General features: G+C 38.5%; 1 protein-coding gene across 4 annotated transcripts in view; it reads right to left on the reverse strand.

Annotated features, from left to right (window-relative positions):
- MED13L (mediator complex subunit 13L) overlaps positions 1 to 15,770 on the reverse strand; it is a 190,348-nt gene that overhangs the window by 21,456 nt on the left and 153,122 nt on the right. For all 4 annotated transcript variants that reach the window (XM_083804562.1, XM_083804565.1, XM_083804563.1 and 1 more), the window contains 7 exons: positions 12,649 to 12,869; positions 9,339 to 9,544; positions 5,944 to 6,890; positions 5,098 to 5,277; positions 3,263 to 3,486; positions 2,334 to 2,526; positions 593 to 1,031 (listed from right to left, as the gene is read on the reverse strand). In XM_083804562.1, the coding sequence (XP_083660688.1) occupies positions 593 to 1,031; positions 2,334 to 2,526; positions 3,263 to 3,486; positions 5,098 to 5,277; positions 5,944 to 6,890; positions 9,339 to 9,544; positions 12,649 to 12,869 (2,410 nt within the window). The remainder of the gene's footprint in view (positions 1 to 592; positions 1,032 to 2,333; positions 2,527 to 3,262; positions 3,487 to 5,097; positions 5,278 to 5,943; positions 6,891 to 9,338; positions 9,545 to 12,648; positions 12,870 to 15,770) is intronic.

Here is a 15,770-nt window from a genome sequence, read left to right on the forward strand (position 1 = left end):
AAAATGTTTTGCTGCTAAAATCTATTTTAAGGTAACAGGAATATAATCCCATTTTCTGACCTCACAATATATCTCTGCACAAAACAACACTTGTAATACAAGTCAGAAAAAAATCCATGGATCTTATTTTGTATCTGTTAATAATACTGGCATGATGGAGTTGCCTGTGTAAGAGGCATTCAGTGCCACATGAGATATACTGCAGTACCTGGTGTGAGATGGAGCTAGCAGATATGGCACAGAACCTGAGACATCTTGTGGTTTTCTTGTACTGCAAATGCAGGCCAGGTGGGGTACCCTAAGGCACCTCAAACAGCATGACAACACCCATGTTCATGTGGTTGTATCAAGCTTTGTTTCTTATAATGAAAAGGGGAGATCTGTTTTTTCCAACTCTTCTTGTCAGTAATGACTACAAATGAATAAAAAAGGGCCTCGTTCCATTTACACCTGGACAGTAGTACTGCACATATCAGAGGGTCCTTTCATTTCAAGGATTTACATAAAGCTTAAAGATTATGAGTTGTACGAAAGCAGGAGAACAACGGATTTATTTAGTACTCCGAGTAATTTGAACACTTAAGTAACTTACCCTTCCTGTCCTTCTTGCTGCTGTTGTGGTAGGTTTTGACCTGATTCTGTGTCTCCTCCAGGACCTGTGCTTCCTTGTGAACGGTCTGCTGTATTTCCCCCGGCGCTGGCATTTTGCCCTGAACCAATGTTCCCACTAAACCCTGGAGTAGAGGTAGTGGTCATCTGGTTAACGCTGGGTGTTGCAGAAGATGCTGACAGCTGTGGCACAGAGGATCCAGAGGATGAACTGCTTCCTGCAGGAAGGCTAGTAGTCCCACCATTGGGAGTGGAGTTAAAAGAACTGCCTGTTGGTGGTGCCCCAGAAGCTGAAAGACATGTTGAATTCGAGGGTGCAGGTCCAGTGTTCCCAGGTATTGTCTGTGTCTGGCTTGCTGGGGTTTGGTACTTCGGTGGTAGCAAGAGGCTGCTGTCAAGCTGCAGAGTGGCTAAGTAAGGTGCTGAAATAGCATGTAAAAAGGAAAGGAGATTAATGACAGTCTTTCACATCAAAGTGAACTGGATTAACCCTAAAGTCATACAACACTTTCTGTGCTTTTAGAATATTCAAAGAGTGTACAAATGCTAAGTGAATATAATCTCCATTACAAATATTTACTTTGGAATTCATTCATTGGGGTTTTCAGCTGTAACCGATATGAATCAGATGTCTTTAAAAACAGGACTGACTTTGTGGAGCTTTGTGAATCAGAGTTGGTTCTGACACGTCATTACCTCTGGTTAGATTGTGTTGGGATAACACCTTTATACAGTGTTTGGCTTTGCAGTCTGTTACAGGTTATCTTCATCAGACTGAAAATCTCAGTCCTTTTTACCTTAGCTAAATAACAGCAAACTTTAATGCAGTTATTTCTACTCCCGAGCATCAGAAAAACAGATATCACAGTGATCATTTAAAAATAATTAATGAATAACAATAAATGAATTCCTCAATTGGCTGTGCATATGCTACATATTTCTGCCTGTAAGCCTTAAGGATTTATGTTAAGTAGCGTTGTAATAATTCCTCCCTCACAGTTATGTGGTAAATTAAAACTAAAAGCAGACTGGATGTGGTAACAGAATCATTTGAGATAGCTAAGTTCTATCTTTCATCAGACTTTCCTCAAGGGATGGGGTGAGCATTCAGCAGACTGTAGAACTGCCCAGCTATTTCTCATCTCTATATACTTTCCTAAGCTTTTCTCCAGTACCAAATGACCATTCCACACATGCAGACTCAAGAGCATTCAGTCCTTTTTCAGAACAAAGGCAGTAAGTGCTTTTCAAGAAACTGCTTACAAGTTCCTAGATATTTTTAAACAAAACGTAGTTTGCGTGCTTCAGCTCAATTAGAGATTTACATAGCCTGTGTTCTGTGACCACTGCCTGCCTTGCTGACCAGCACTATCTCAGCAAATGTATTTCCAGTGACATTTTGGATGGATCTGGGTCTTGAGCTAAGATCCAAGCCGTGTATGCCATATATGTTAGGTTGCTTCTGGATCTCTTCTGAAATGGAACAAGCATGGCTCTCCCCAGATGAATCTCTAACATGACCACCAGACTGATAAAGAACAACAAAACTTTCTAAAATAGACAAATATAACATGGAAGTGATTAAGAAATGATTAAGTGTCATCATACTTTTATTTATTTCTAAGCAGATCTTAACAGAAACTCCTCTGCTCCCACCGCTGCAAATAACATCTAAAATACCTACAGAAAACAAAATAGTCTTGCTAGCACCCTGGTAGACTTACCTAGGTGATGCCGGCAAACTTGCGCATAAAGTTTGAGTCTGGAATGATTGTCACACTCCTCAGTGCCCCAAGGCTGGTTAAACCATTCGCTCACGAGCTCATCCGTTAGCTTTTGTGCCACCGTCTTTCCCACCCGCATAATCCCATCACGTAACACTTTGCAGATTGGTTTGTGCTGGCCAAGTCTACACATCTGGTGAGGAAAGAAGAAATGCTCGTAACTACATGCAAAGTACCTGAAGAAGTTATGCAGCCTAAACCCTTCATGACCAGCATACATCTGGTGACCTCTTAATAAATATAAAACAAAAGGCTAGGTTTATCTGTTGTGTTGAATTGCACTTAGAGCAAAACTGGAGTCACAAAGTACTCTTAGACATTCAATAGTACACAATGAGCACTGTTTAAAAAAGAAAAAAAAAGGTTTTATCTCCAACATAAGCAACAGTTTCTTTAATTGCTCTGTAGGTTTGGTTGGGTGTTACGTGCTAGGTTGCACCTGTATCAATACTAGTATTGTATTCTCTGTATAGTTTATCCACTATAGCTGCTAACAGTTTGTTCATCTGTGTGATGTTTGAGGAACATCTCAAGTGGTTATTCCACATATAACCTTGTTCAGACAAACTAAGAAAAAACACCAAATGCTTTGCTTTGGCATTACTGAAACATTAACCAGCATTGCATATGGCCATATTCCAGGATTAAATTTTGTCTTTCATAGGAAAGAGATCAATCAAGATCCTAACAGTATCAGCTCAGTAAGAAATTATTCTTGACTCTGAAAGTGTAGAAAGTTCTCAAAACAAAAGAAATCCTTATACAAACAACTGTTACTTTAAAAACCATGGATGTCTCCCAATGAACATGCAGTAAAGCAGAAATGACACTTAAAGAAGAAATAATTCAGTGGGGTTCCTCTTTCCAACCTCGTATACAGCACTCAAGTCCCTGAAGAAAGTTTTGGCTCCATCGAGCAAGGCCTCATTTTCTGGACACACCACAATGTAGGCGACATCCCGATGGCCCCCGTATGGGTCTAGCAACAGCCTCTCCCAGAATGGCAAGGAGAATGGAGAGATTGTCAGGAAGTCCTTGTCATATCCCACCAGTAAAGTTGGGATTGGAAGAGGCTCAGGAGATTCCTCAGAACCTTTAAAGAGAAGAAAAAGAGAAAGAAAAGATGATGTTAAACATAGCTGGTTTAACTGCAGTGGGCTGGTTGATGTAACAGGAGGTTGGTGGTCTGGCAGAAATATTGGAGATCACCAACCCCTTGCTGTGCTGAGTTTCCTGGAAGTTTTACCACAATACAGGAACATATACAGAGACTGTATCACGTCTGACAAACCACAGCCTTTTCTATGGAAAAAAAAACTACCTTTAATTAAGGACAAGAAAGATTTACATTGTGTATCAGAAATGTCATGAATCATGAAACAAGTTCAGCCAACTGAAGCACCACTTCAGCTTTCCTAGAAAGATGCAATTAAACATGTTTCAGCGTAGTGTAAATAAATCCATTGCCCTTCCTGAGGCTTACTCTCGCAGATTTAGGAAGAAGAGGTTTTACTTTGTCATAACCATAACCACAACCACATGTCATGAGTGCCTATTCAACCAAAAGCAATAACATGAATACAATAAAATCTGATTTTATGGTTCTTCATCTACCTCCAGATGGGGGTGCACAATTACTGAATAAAATGGTTAGCCAAAACTTAGATTTCTAAGGCATATAATAGTAAGGAAAATTATCCTAATTCAAAAAATTGCCACTCTCCTTTCCATACCAGCACACTTGCTGTCACAGCTGAGAGGATTACCATCAAGTTTAATGTGCTATCTCCCAGCCACTGCTCATTAGAAGAATGCTGTTGAAAAATTCAAATAAAAATATGCTGATAGTTTCTGCAGAGTATTATACAACTTTTTAATAAAGTTGACATTCAGTAAAAATCGCTGAATCTGTATCAAAGGCTACTTACTATATGGTAGTTTGGGTTTTATTCTCTAGCAACAGTTGGCAGGTCCTAACTAACTTAAATTTACAAATGCTGGATAAAAGTTTAGATTAGAAATACTTCTCATGAAGCACAACAGCTTTAGACAGGAACTGTTAGCCAAATTGTCCTAGCCTTGAAACAAAGTAGCAATATATCAAATACTAGCAGGAGAAAACAGAACACTTCAAAACCTTAGAAAAAAATAAGACTATATCACTTAAGACTGAAATAAACTGCAAGCAAGAAATACATACTTAAAGGCAAGTCATGCACACACAAAATCTATTTTGTAATGTGTTTTTTTGAGAAGTATGGCTCATAACCAGGAGATGCTTGAACTGAAACTGAACTGAACTATGGGAAGACTATGGGAAAGCTCAGAAGCAGCACAGCTCTGTGGGGGAAGTATATGAATTTTTGTATTTGGAGGATTTGAGTGTTGGCTCACAAAGCCCCTCTTCCCCATTATGATTTGGTACCATTTTAACAGCTTCCTCTCTTCACGTTACACATATAAAGTGCAAGCCAAAGAATAGATTCATCTTTATCCTTGCCCAGCAATTCTGCACTCTAAGCGTTCATCATCTGGAAGGGTAAAACCTCCACTGCAGTACTGAAGTGTGTACTTCAGAGGCCATTTAAGACCATGAAAGTTATCCGAAGAGCCCACTGTAACGATGCATTTCCAGAAGAAAGGGTGCATTTCTAGAAAACTATACTTTCATTTTAACTGTTAGTATTTAACATAATACATGTACCATAGGTTCCTCGTCCTGCCATCTTATGGAACTGCTGCCAGGTGAGTGGTCCCTGCACGTGCTGGATGTTCTCCCAGGTCCGTCCTGTTCGCTTCTTCTGGATAGCGTCCTGGAGAAAGGGCTGCAGTGACAGCAGCATGCGCACCACATCCTGGGAGGAGAGCATGCTGATGTCCAACACTGCAAGACAAAGGAGCGCCTGTCATTTTCAGCGAGGAACAGGAGGAATGCTTTTGACATGGCAACACTTTTGGGCTTATTGTTCTTTTGTGTTGCTCTTCGCAGTGCACACAGAAGTTGAATAACTCTAATTAGCTTAATGGAATTTGGTGCGGTACTTTATGAAACCAACAATGAAATAAAGCTGTCATCGTAGTCCTTTTCACATACCTTTCAATGTTACCATTGCCCAGCTCAGCTCGTAAGAAATCAGAACATCTTCAGTATATAAACACCTAGCCTAGTATTTGAGTACAAAATCACTTTTCTATTTCAAATGACACTTTCATACAGTGCAGTTCTTTTCTGATGACTACACCCTTCTCCAAAAAAGGGCCATAATCCTGCCTCCCCCCAAATACTTGATGCTTCTTTCCATCTGTGCTTCAGATTTGTTAAAAGATTTGATAAATTCTGAGACAATTTAGACCACTAAATCTAAATGCTAAGGACAACTGGACTACTGTTATTTTCTGTGTAATTCATAATGTTTTCAAAAAACTACTTCTAGAATGTTTTAATGCATTTATTTCCTGCATAAAGATTAAGTAAGTCATGATTGCCAAGTTTCAAACAAAGTCATAAAGGTCACAAAATTTAAAGAAAAAAAACTGTTCTGCTCCCTACCATTGCTGTGAGGCCAAGAATGCACAGTGGCACTTCTTACTAGGGCTTCATCCACTTTTCCACCAGTGGGGTTATCGACGTACTGCCTGCCTTGCTCAAGGGCATTGAAGCATTCTATCCAGGAATCGTTGCTGTCTGCCTGCAGTCTGTCATAGCTCCAGTTCATACACGGGAGTGTCTGACGGTTATTGGAGGACATGTAATCCAAGCAGCTCAGAGATGTGAAAGGCTGTGTGTGCTGATTCTGGAGGAGCAGGAGGAGGCTCATTGGAGGTTCCTGGGTCCTTCTAGCTCCTTCTCCCATCTGAGAGATCAAGTTGCTCTGACATATCATCAGTCGTCTTTCTGCAGCTTGGCCGATGTCTGAGGTCTTGCCAAAAATATCCAACTCGTCCTCAATGAAGAGCCCAGAGTTGTAACCTAATTTGCGGTTCATAATAGCACTAAAGCCACAGGTGCAACGGTACTGATCCTCATTAGATGAATCTGGGATGTATAATCCAACATCTGCACCTTTAATATTCATATTACAGGCGCATATACAACAACTGTCAAAGTTACGATCTTTGAAGATGTTCAGCACAGAGTCTGAGAGAATCAAGGTGACGTACAGGCTGTGTGCTTCGGGGATCGGCTGAACAGTGGCTGGCTCCACAGAATTAAGCGGTCGTGTTGTAGATGGGGTAGAAGCAGGTGAACCTTGATCTGTGCTGTCGTATTTTACAGATCCTTGACCGCTCGCAGTACCCCCACCTCTAGGAGTCCTTGGGGTTCTGGGAGTGCGCGGGGTAGGGACAGAGAAGCGGGGAGTTGCTGGTGATGGCAGAACTCCTGCTCCACTGTTGCTGGCCGGAGCAGTACTATTCAGCGTCACTGGTGTATTCATCTGAGGAGTGTTCATCTGAAGATAGTCTTGGTCAGCCAAACTCCCAACACTAGGCACATTGCTACAAGGGATGTGAGAAAAACAGAGACAGATGCAACAAACTGGTTGGCTATGAAGACTGAGTTCATCAGAACATATTTTTAAATAGAGGGAGATGGTGAAAACTGAAAGGATTTATTGTAACTGCAGTAAAGAAGAAACACCATCAGACATTCTGCTCAGAACCTTTTACTTACGTCTCTTTCAACTACAATTTTAATTCTCATCATGAACATAGCAGTTTCTTATCAGTAGGATAAAAAGGGATCCTCTCAGGCACTTAACCCTCCTAAAGATTATTTCCAAGGGATAAAATTCAAATGCTCTTTAAAAGAACCTGTAGATAAATTAAGTTTTTAGGGTATTTGTAACTCTTTTATGAAAAAGAGAAGGAAAATTACATTTTGTTATTGTTTTAAACACAATTACCTGTAAAGAACTATACTATACATCAGTGGAAAAAATAAAATATTTCAGAGTCATAGAAATGTTACTTTATTTTTGAAATTATCTCTTTAAGTATCTTTCAGAAGTAATGCAGCATGTGGCACTTATGTAAGGTATTGCCTAATGGTGGTCTGCTATTAATAATAGCATTTTGGATATTATAAATTCAAAAATACTCATTCATTTAGCATTACATAGTCTGCAGCACAAAATGACAGGTACCATAACAAACTGTTAATCCACTAAAGCTAAGAATCATATTTTTGGGTTATCTCCTGTCATCAGTGATTTTTATTACTCTGTTTTTGTCATTTGCTGTAAAACTTAAGTGACCAAACCAGAGTTTGTATAATCCCATGACATCCATCTTCCCTCCGGAATGACTCATTTTATCAAGAAACAGGTAATATGGAGCCAACCAGAATAAAAAAATCTTTACTTGACTCTTTCCAAGTTGCTAGTAAGTTGCTCATTTTTCTTGAAATGTCTTCATTACACGCTAGGGCAAGGAAAAAGTGTAAAAGCTCAATATGTCTCTTAACAAAAGAATGGAAACTTTTTTTTCCATGTCTTTTTTTCCTGTGTATTTTGCGTATTATATAAAATGAGTACTATTTTAATGCTTACATCTTATTAGTAGCTTGAAAAGGGAAACAGTGAAGACCTTATTTCTTAGGATCATTTTATTACCTTGAACTCATGTGTGTCCAACTCAAAGCAAGAGGAAAAAAAATGAACAAAGGTTTGAAGGAATTCTGAACCTGAAGCATACTGAATGCCTCAGACTAACAAGAAAAGGTGACCTAGAAACCTTGATTGGCAATCACCGCTCTGTCGGAAGCCTGCGGTAATAATCTTCACTCTAATTGGATTATATTGAAAATGAAAGATTTTTTTCCCCCAACAAATACTTGAAATTAATAAGCAGCCCAGGCCTGGTGAATCAGTTACTATTATGAAAAAAACTGAGAATTAGATTGCTCCCTAGGCACTATCACTGCTTTACAATTTCTTTTTTGCAATTCTTTTGAGAACACTGAAGGATCCTTTGGAGCTGGAAAGGGACTGATTTAAAGGAGTTATAGACTGATTTAAAGATACAGGCTACTTCCTCTAGAAGCTCGTGCAGTGCAGAAAGGAGACCTTTGTACTATAGTGTGTTTTTTAAGAGGGTTTATGAACTTTATGGTGGAAATTCTTGATAGCTTTGAAGATGTCCAGCAAAGAATTTATTCCATAAACATTGCTAATTTCTGAGAACTGAGTAACGAATGCAATCTTTAAAGTTTACTAACAGTGATGGCTTACAGGTCACAGCACTGATACTGGCAAGAGGTGTGGCATCTCGTCTTTCAATATTTAGAAAGAAGACAACAGCACACATCCAATCAGCATCTATCCCAGCAGCTTAGTACGTGACCCATTCAGATGACACCACAGGAACTCAGAAGAGCTAACACTGGGTTCACAGACAAACTCACAGAGAGCTGTCACAGGCTTACTCAAAATTTTAGGAGCCTGCATAAGTCAAACTGGTATCGGGACCAGCTCTCATTGACCGACTGTAGCTCAAACTGAATATACAGGTACAAGTAAGAGCAGAGAATAGCTGCAGACCAGAGAACTCAATGCTGAAATGGGAGGACAGAGACCTGAGAGGTTAAGTGCATTCATTTTATTCCCTAGCTCTTCTGTTTTTATGTTGAATTACAATATATTCCTGTATCAGAAATTGCAATTAATTCAAGTACCATTTGTTCCTGTTTTTTTAAAAGCACTAAGAGTGCAGTGGACACAATGTACTACATTTTCCAAAAACTGTTTTTAATTCAAACATTCCTACAATCAGAACTTTTTTGATCTGAGGCAATGACAGATTTAAAAGGTTTAAAACACATTTGCAGGCTATTTTATTGTTCTGGTGCTTAGCTAAATACCCTTTAATATATGCAAGAATTTTAATTAACTAGCCCTTTGAAGTATGGGCATGACAAACTGTAATTTCCTGCAAGACTGTACTTACTTGTAGCCATCTCTAATGAAAGGGGCTGCAGGTGGCAAAGGAAGTTGTTCAATTTTAGGAGGAACAGCCCAAGAAGGCCTGAAAATGCAGGCATCCGGTATCTTCAGAGGTAGGAGGCACTGACTTGGCAGTATCTTCAGTGGAGCAAACATGGAGGAGCCCACAAAAGGTTGAAATGATGGAACTTTGTGCACGTACGAGAAATCCTGTAACATCCAAGTGACATTGTTTACAACACTGTGGTAAGGTGGATTTTTATGCTTACATATTTAATTAAAACCTGTTGTACTGTTTGAACCCTCTATAACCTCATTTTTTTTCCCCATAATTAAGGATATTTATTCATTCTACAAAACATTCAAGAGCAGATCCTTCAAGGAAACTCAGCTGAGGCTCCTTGGTACGCTAAGATACCATACAGCTTTAACTAATGGCAGTAGATTTACAATTACACTACACTCATTAAGTCTGTCTGAAAAGCAAATGGTATACTGTGAAATATTCATACTCTGACTTAAAGCACCTAATTTAGGCACTTAAAAGGTTCGTATTTACAAGACTTCTGTACTGATAACGGAGAGGTTGAGTCACACTGTGAAGAAAACTTAGGTGCCTTTAACTCAGCCTCTTTGAATAACCCCCACATTGGGGATGAATATAATCCAAATAATAACAGTGGACACTTTACACTAGCACCACTCCTAGTATTAAATATAAATATATTATTATAAAATCATTTATTAGAATATAACCAATACAATAAACATAATATAAAATATAAATGAAATCCAGTCAAACTGGACTTCCAATGGCTGTCATGGTTGGTTGCAGATAATGATGACAAGAACTTCAGCCAAGTTTCTAAAGCTATTCTGTGCTTCAGAAGAAAAGAACTGGTTCTTTTGAGGCATTACTGCAAAGTGAAAATAATTATTAAAATACTAACAGCAATCTTTCTCAGAAATTTAGTATTTAATATCTCATTAGATCTTTCCATTTTTTTCCCTTACATCTTGTACAGCATTGATAGATGAGAAATGCGTGGATTACTATCTTCAGCTGCTGAACATTCAGCACAAGAAATCTACTTACATGTTCTCAAAATGATCAGCAATGGGTTTAGGTGCTTGTTTCCCCCACTGGTGTATATGAGCAGGTGTGACACACTTAAAAGCAGAGTAAACTGTGCTTGTTGGAAATGTTATCAGGCAGCAAATTAAAATGTATATTTTAATACTCCTAAAACTGTTGCGAGGGAGAATAAAGTACCTTCAGTATCAATGACATGCTAAACTCTGTTTCCACTCACAAATTTTCAGCTCATCAAATCACAGTAAAGATTTTCTTACCAAGGCCAAATTATCCTACTGTTAGCAAATCGTTTACTTTGCAAACAGAAGAATAAAACAAAGCAAGGTTCGTGGCAAGGCAAGGCCTTACAGACCTTGATAAAAACTTATTTCAAGCTTCTATAATGATATCCAAATTGATAGACACACAAACTATGCAAAGAGAGTGGACAATTGTACATCAGTAAAGCCTTTGAGAAGATGCCTTTTCTCATCATGCCTTCAAGTTACCAAGCTAGGAGAGAAGGAAGAAGAGGTCTTGCAATAACACAGCAGACTTGCTAAGTGCCTGATTTTCCAGGTGGGTAACTCGTCAGAAGGGGGCCACTGCTAACTCACTTCCTTACACTTCTGCAAAGTTTCTCTTTCTCAACAGCATTGTTTGTGTGAGCTGGTAACTCCTGGATCTGACTAGACACAATTTATCATTATATGGAGCTGTAATCTTTGAATGCAACCATCTGTCCTACCTCCTCCCATGGAGGTACCTGAATGCTCTTACAGAGAAAGTCCCCCCATGGCTCGCCTGTACTTTACTTTCAGTCTGCCTTGAGTTACACCAATACTGCCTAGCAGGAAAATTTACTCATTCATAGCTGACTACATCATTTACACTTAGGCAAGATTATATATCAGTATTCCCATATTGAGTTATAGCCACTTCTTGTCCATGCAACTGCAAGTTCTTTATGTGCACAGCTCACTCAGCTTAATTAAAAATAAGCCCTCAGCTAATTCCTAGGAGCACAAAATGAAAGGGAGGTAGGTGGTGTAGGGGAAAGAAATGGCTGCTAAAATAAAAGGAACAGGCTGTGGCAGATTAAGGAAAGGGTGGGCCAGAAGGAGAGGATTTGGGCTACAAAATCAAAGGTTAGGGAATACCAGGAAGACAGAGTTCTTGTGTATATCTGTCTATTAATTACCTGTGTACAAACAAGTTTGCACTGCTGCAGAAAAAGGAAACGTGCAGTTTTAAATTCAAAAATCCCTCAAGCTATACACATGGAAATATGATAAAGATAACTTCCGACAAAAGTGACAAAAATTGGCCAAACAAGTTAAGTAATGCAGCATGTACACAATCAGGCAGAATGACTGTTACCTACCTGTTAACCTGGGCTAAAGATGGAACAATGAAATACAGATCAATGTAGACTGGGTGCTTATGTTAAGTCTTTTTATGTGATGCTATGGAAAAATGGATACATCTGGATATGTAAAGCAGGGGAGGTGAGTACTAGTACCCAGTAGCAGAGTCCCCATTTAAAAATACTTCTTTACTCAGATATACTATAGGACTCAATAGAGGAGTAACTATGTGACATTACCTGACCTGTGTTATACAGAAAGTCAGATAAGAATGGTCCCATCTGGCCTTAAAACTTGTGAAGTAACATCAGCTGAAGAAGAAACAGAGCAAGTTCAACCCCTGGGCTTTCTCAGTGATTTTCAACCCTAACCAAAAAAGGCAACATTTCAGAGAGAAAAAGGCAGCCTTTCTACATGCATGATTTTATCCTAGCTGCATCCCCAGAGACTGGCAGCAAGGAGTGGTTATACATAAAAGGTGCTACAGAAAAATTATCTGAAGAAATAAATCATTTAAAAGCCACATAGTCACAAGTACCATGTTTTTCAAATACGTTCATTCTTTCTGTTAGGCAGAGGGCTCATTTCACATACAATACTCTTTGTTTCCTGATAGCGCCCAAAAACATTACAAACATAAAATTATACCTATCATATGAGAAGAAAAATGCCTACAGTTAAAATCAGAGAAACAATTAAAAGCTCTTTTACTAGAGAAGATTTTTTTTCCAACTAAAGACCAATACAAACTTTATATTGATCTCATTCACAATTGTTAAAGTAGTCTGCCAGGCACGCTACAAGTAACTTGCTTATAAAATCAAAACATACACAGGTGAGATGATGAGAACACCACATGTGCAGCTTGTTACCTTAATTTCTTCAGGTTTAGGGCTACCTAATCCATCTTCCACCTCCATTTTGAATTCAGCAAGCTGTGTTGGAACCATGCTGACCATGGGACTTTCCATCATTCCCAAGGTGGTCACAGTCTCTGAACTTATTCCATCTTTATAACTCATTACTGGGGAGAAGGCAGGGTGTTGTTCTAAAGAAGGTGGTGTTGGGAACATCCTTTGGAGATCTGCCACAGCTGAATACAATGAAATAATGCACCGTTATTCATTCAAACATAAATTCTCATGGAAGTCCAATATAACAAAGGAGACGACTCAGTACGAGCTCTTATTTTGTCAGCTAAAACTTCATAAAGATTCTACAGACTTACTACAGGTCCGATGCCAGTAGAACTCTAGACTAAAAGTTAACTTCGAGGGATACATTTCAAAAACTCCTAGGGACACCTTCCAAACTTATTGTTCAGCAGAAACAGCAAACTGGTAGATACACAACTTGAAATATACAAATTTTAACCAAAAAAATCTTAATAGAAGAGATTAATTGACACTAATGGAAAGTTCATCCCAGCAGCTGTTACTACGGAGATACAAAATAGTTTCTTCCCTTTTTTAGAGCTGACACCAAATCCTAAAGCAAAAACTTTTGGAATTAGTGTGCACTTAGCTCCATTTTTCCACTGACATGCAGTCATTGCAGCCTCATTTGGTCCATAGCAACGTAACTCCTGACAAAAAGACAGGCTACCGTTGCTAACACAAACATGGGTGATTTTGCTTAGGAATCAGCCTGCCAGACATCCAAAAGTGTCAGTTCTCAGAGAAAGCTGCAAAATTATGATTTTGCATCACAAGACATTAAGCCAGGAAAATCCCTAAATTTCCTCTTGCTATATTAACACACTGTAATCCTCCATCACATATTTTTAATTAAAAAACAAACAAAAAAAAAACCCACAAAACTGAAATGCTTAATAAAATGTTATGTAGTCTGTATAATCAAACCGAAGTCAGAACAAAATCCTGTATTTTCTGCCAGCTACATTCTTTCTCCCTCCAGCTACCAGCTTCCATATTTATTTTGCTTAAAATTCAGAACACGTGCTATCTTTTCCTTACTTGAATTAGGACAGTTATTCTCTGGACATAACAATCACTCTGGTGAATTCATTGCTAAAACACTCAAATTAGAGCAGGGTAAATTCCCATAGGTGTCTCTTCTGAAATACTGTTTTTGATAGACTAAATGCCCAGTTCCTTTTCCATACCTATACATACCATCCAGCCACAGCTGATAGGACACAAGGACATACTTGTATGCAGTCTAAGGATTATGGAAAATTTATTAATAAATAGAGATCCATTTCTGACTTGGAAAACACTGAGCTGTGGAAATCAAAACTGGTGAAACAGTACAAGTCTCAAAAACTAATTGGAGAGGAAGGAAATAAGCAATGGAATTAAAATCATATATAGTTTATGAGGACATACACACAAAGAGCAAACAGTACGTTTTTGTAGGATGCTGCAACCTAAAGTTCTTTCTCCACTCTACCTTAACAAAGCCAAAACATGAATTTTGTTCTTTTTTGTGCACAGACCTTCTGTCTCCTATTTAATTCTTTAGACAAAATTAATCAATTTGAACAAGTGAAGTCCTCCCAAAATAGAGTTCTGGTGATTACAACAGTCAAAGCTGAACCCAAGTCTTGCACAACCTGAAGTAGCAGAGTAAATAACTGGCAATGCTAGTATGAAGTGCAATCTTCAGGATGCCACTGGGATTAAGTACTGCCTCTGTTTTTCAAAGAGATGGGTGCTTTAGAAAGTAGAGAAAGGGGACAGGAAAGAAGGTTAAAATGCAGCACAGTCAGTAGGACTTTACTATGATGTATAAGGTGTTTCGGTTCCCTGCAGATACTGTTATGCATCAACAGCTGGTGTCAAGGGGAGACGGCTACAAAACAGAAGTGGAGTCTATCTTACTTCATACAGCTCTATACTATATAGCTTGCTCACATTCAAGCCCCAGTTAGCAAAATTCTGCAATGCAGAGCCATAAAAAAAAGTTTAATTACAAAAATCCCCCAACCCTATAGCAACAGGCTATCATTATTCATTTTCATATGTGTTATGCTTGAAAAAGCTTTGCATATTTAAAAAAGCTATGGATCAACTAAACCTGTCAAAATTCAATCTCTGTATACTTCAGACTTCTACATTTGAGTAAATCAGCCCAGCTTTTATGGGTCCATAAAACTCTGACTCATCTCCTTCACACTGTATTTTTTTCCCCTCAATTTGTCCTCATTACCAGCTAAAGTTAATGAGAAGGCATTAAAGAATGATTTGCAGAGAGATTTGATTTCTGCTTATAGCAGCTACAAAAATCAAGTATTCTTACTTCTCACCACAAAGTAATTTGTAATTCATAACCTGATCGGTTAGTATCACATAAAAAATTCTCACCTTCTTCCTCACACACACGCTAACACAAATACATACACACAACTCTCAGGAGAAATACCACCTACATAAATAATGCAAGAAAACCTATACATCCCAGAGAGTAAAAGTTATCATTCCCAATATTTGCTGGCACAGTCCTTACAAAAAAAGCCCTATTGTTTTAATTTGCTTAATACATTTTCAGTGTACTGTTTTATTTCTAAATTTCCTGCGCTCCTATACCCTTCTTTGTATTACACGCGTAGTGCCTGCACAAGCATCACTTCTACCATGAGCATTTGTAAGAGGTTTATGACGTGTCTTAAATTAGAAGCTAGTACTTCTATTCCGTTGTATTCTAGATTCTTCCACACCTAGATTAAATCCTGAAAGCGATTTTAGTCTGAATTCATCACACGTTGAATGCAGTTTTCTACCAAGACAGTTGCACCATAATGGCCAATTGGTAAGTCACAGCTTTAAATCCTGAACAGACATGTAACAAAAGATTTATACTTAAAAATGCATATGGTAATGGTGTAAGTGACTAAATGAGTTTAAACACCGAACTGAGGATACAGGGCTAGCTTCCAAATGAACATTTTTAACAACTCCCTTCTGTGCTTCTATTCCAAGACAACAGTGTCAGAAGCAGAGCTTTTTAAATCTCTGTAGGCATATTAAAAATG

Source organism: Anser anser, assembly GCF_964211835.1.
Source record: "Anser anser genome assembly, chromosome: 18".
Lineage (NCBI taxonomy): Eukaryota > Metazoa > Chordata > Aves > Anseriformes > Anatidae > Anser > Anser anser.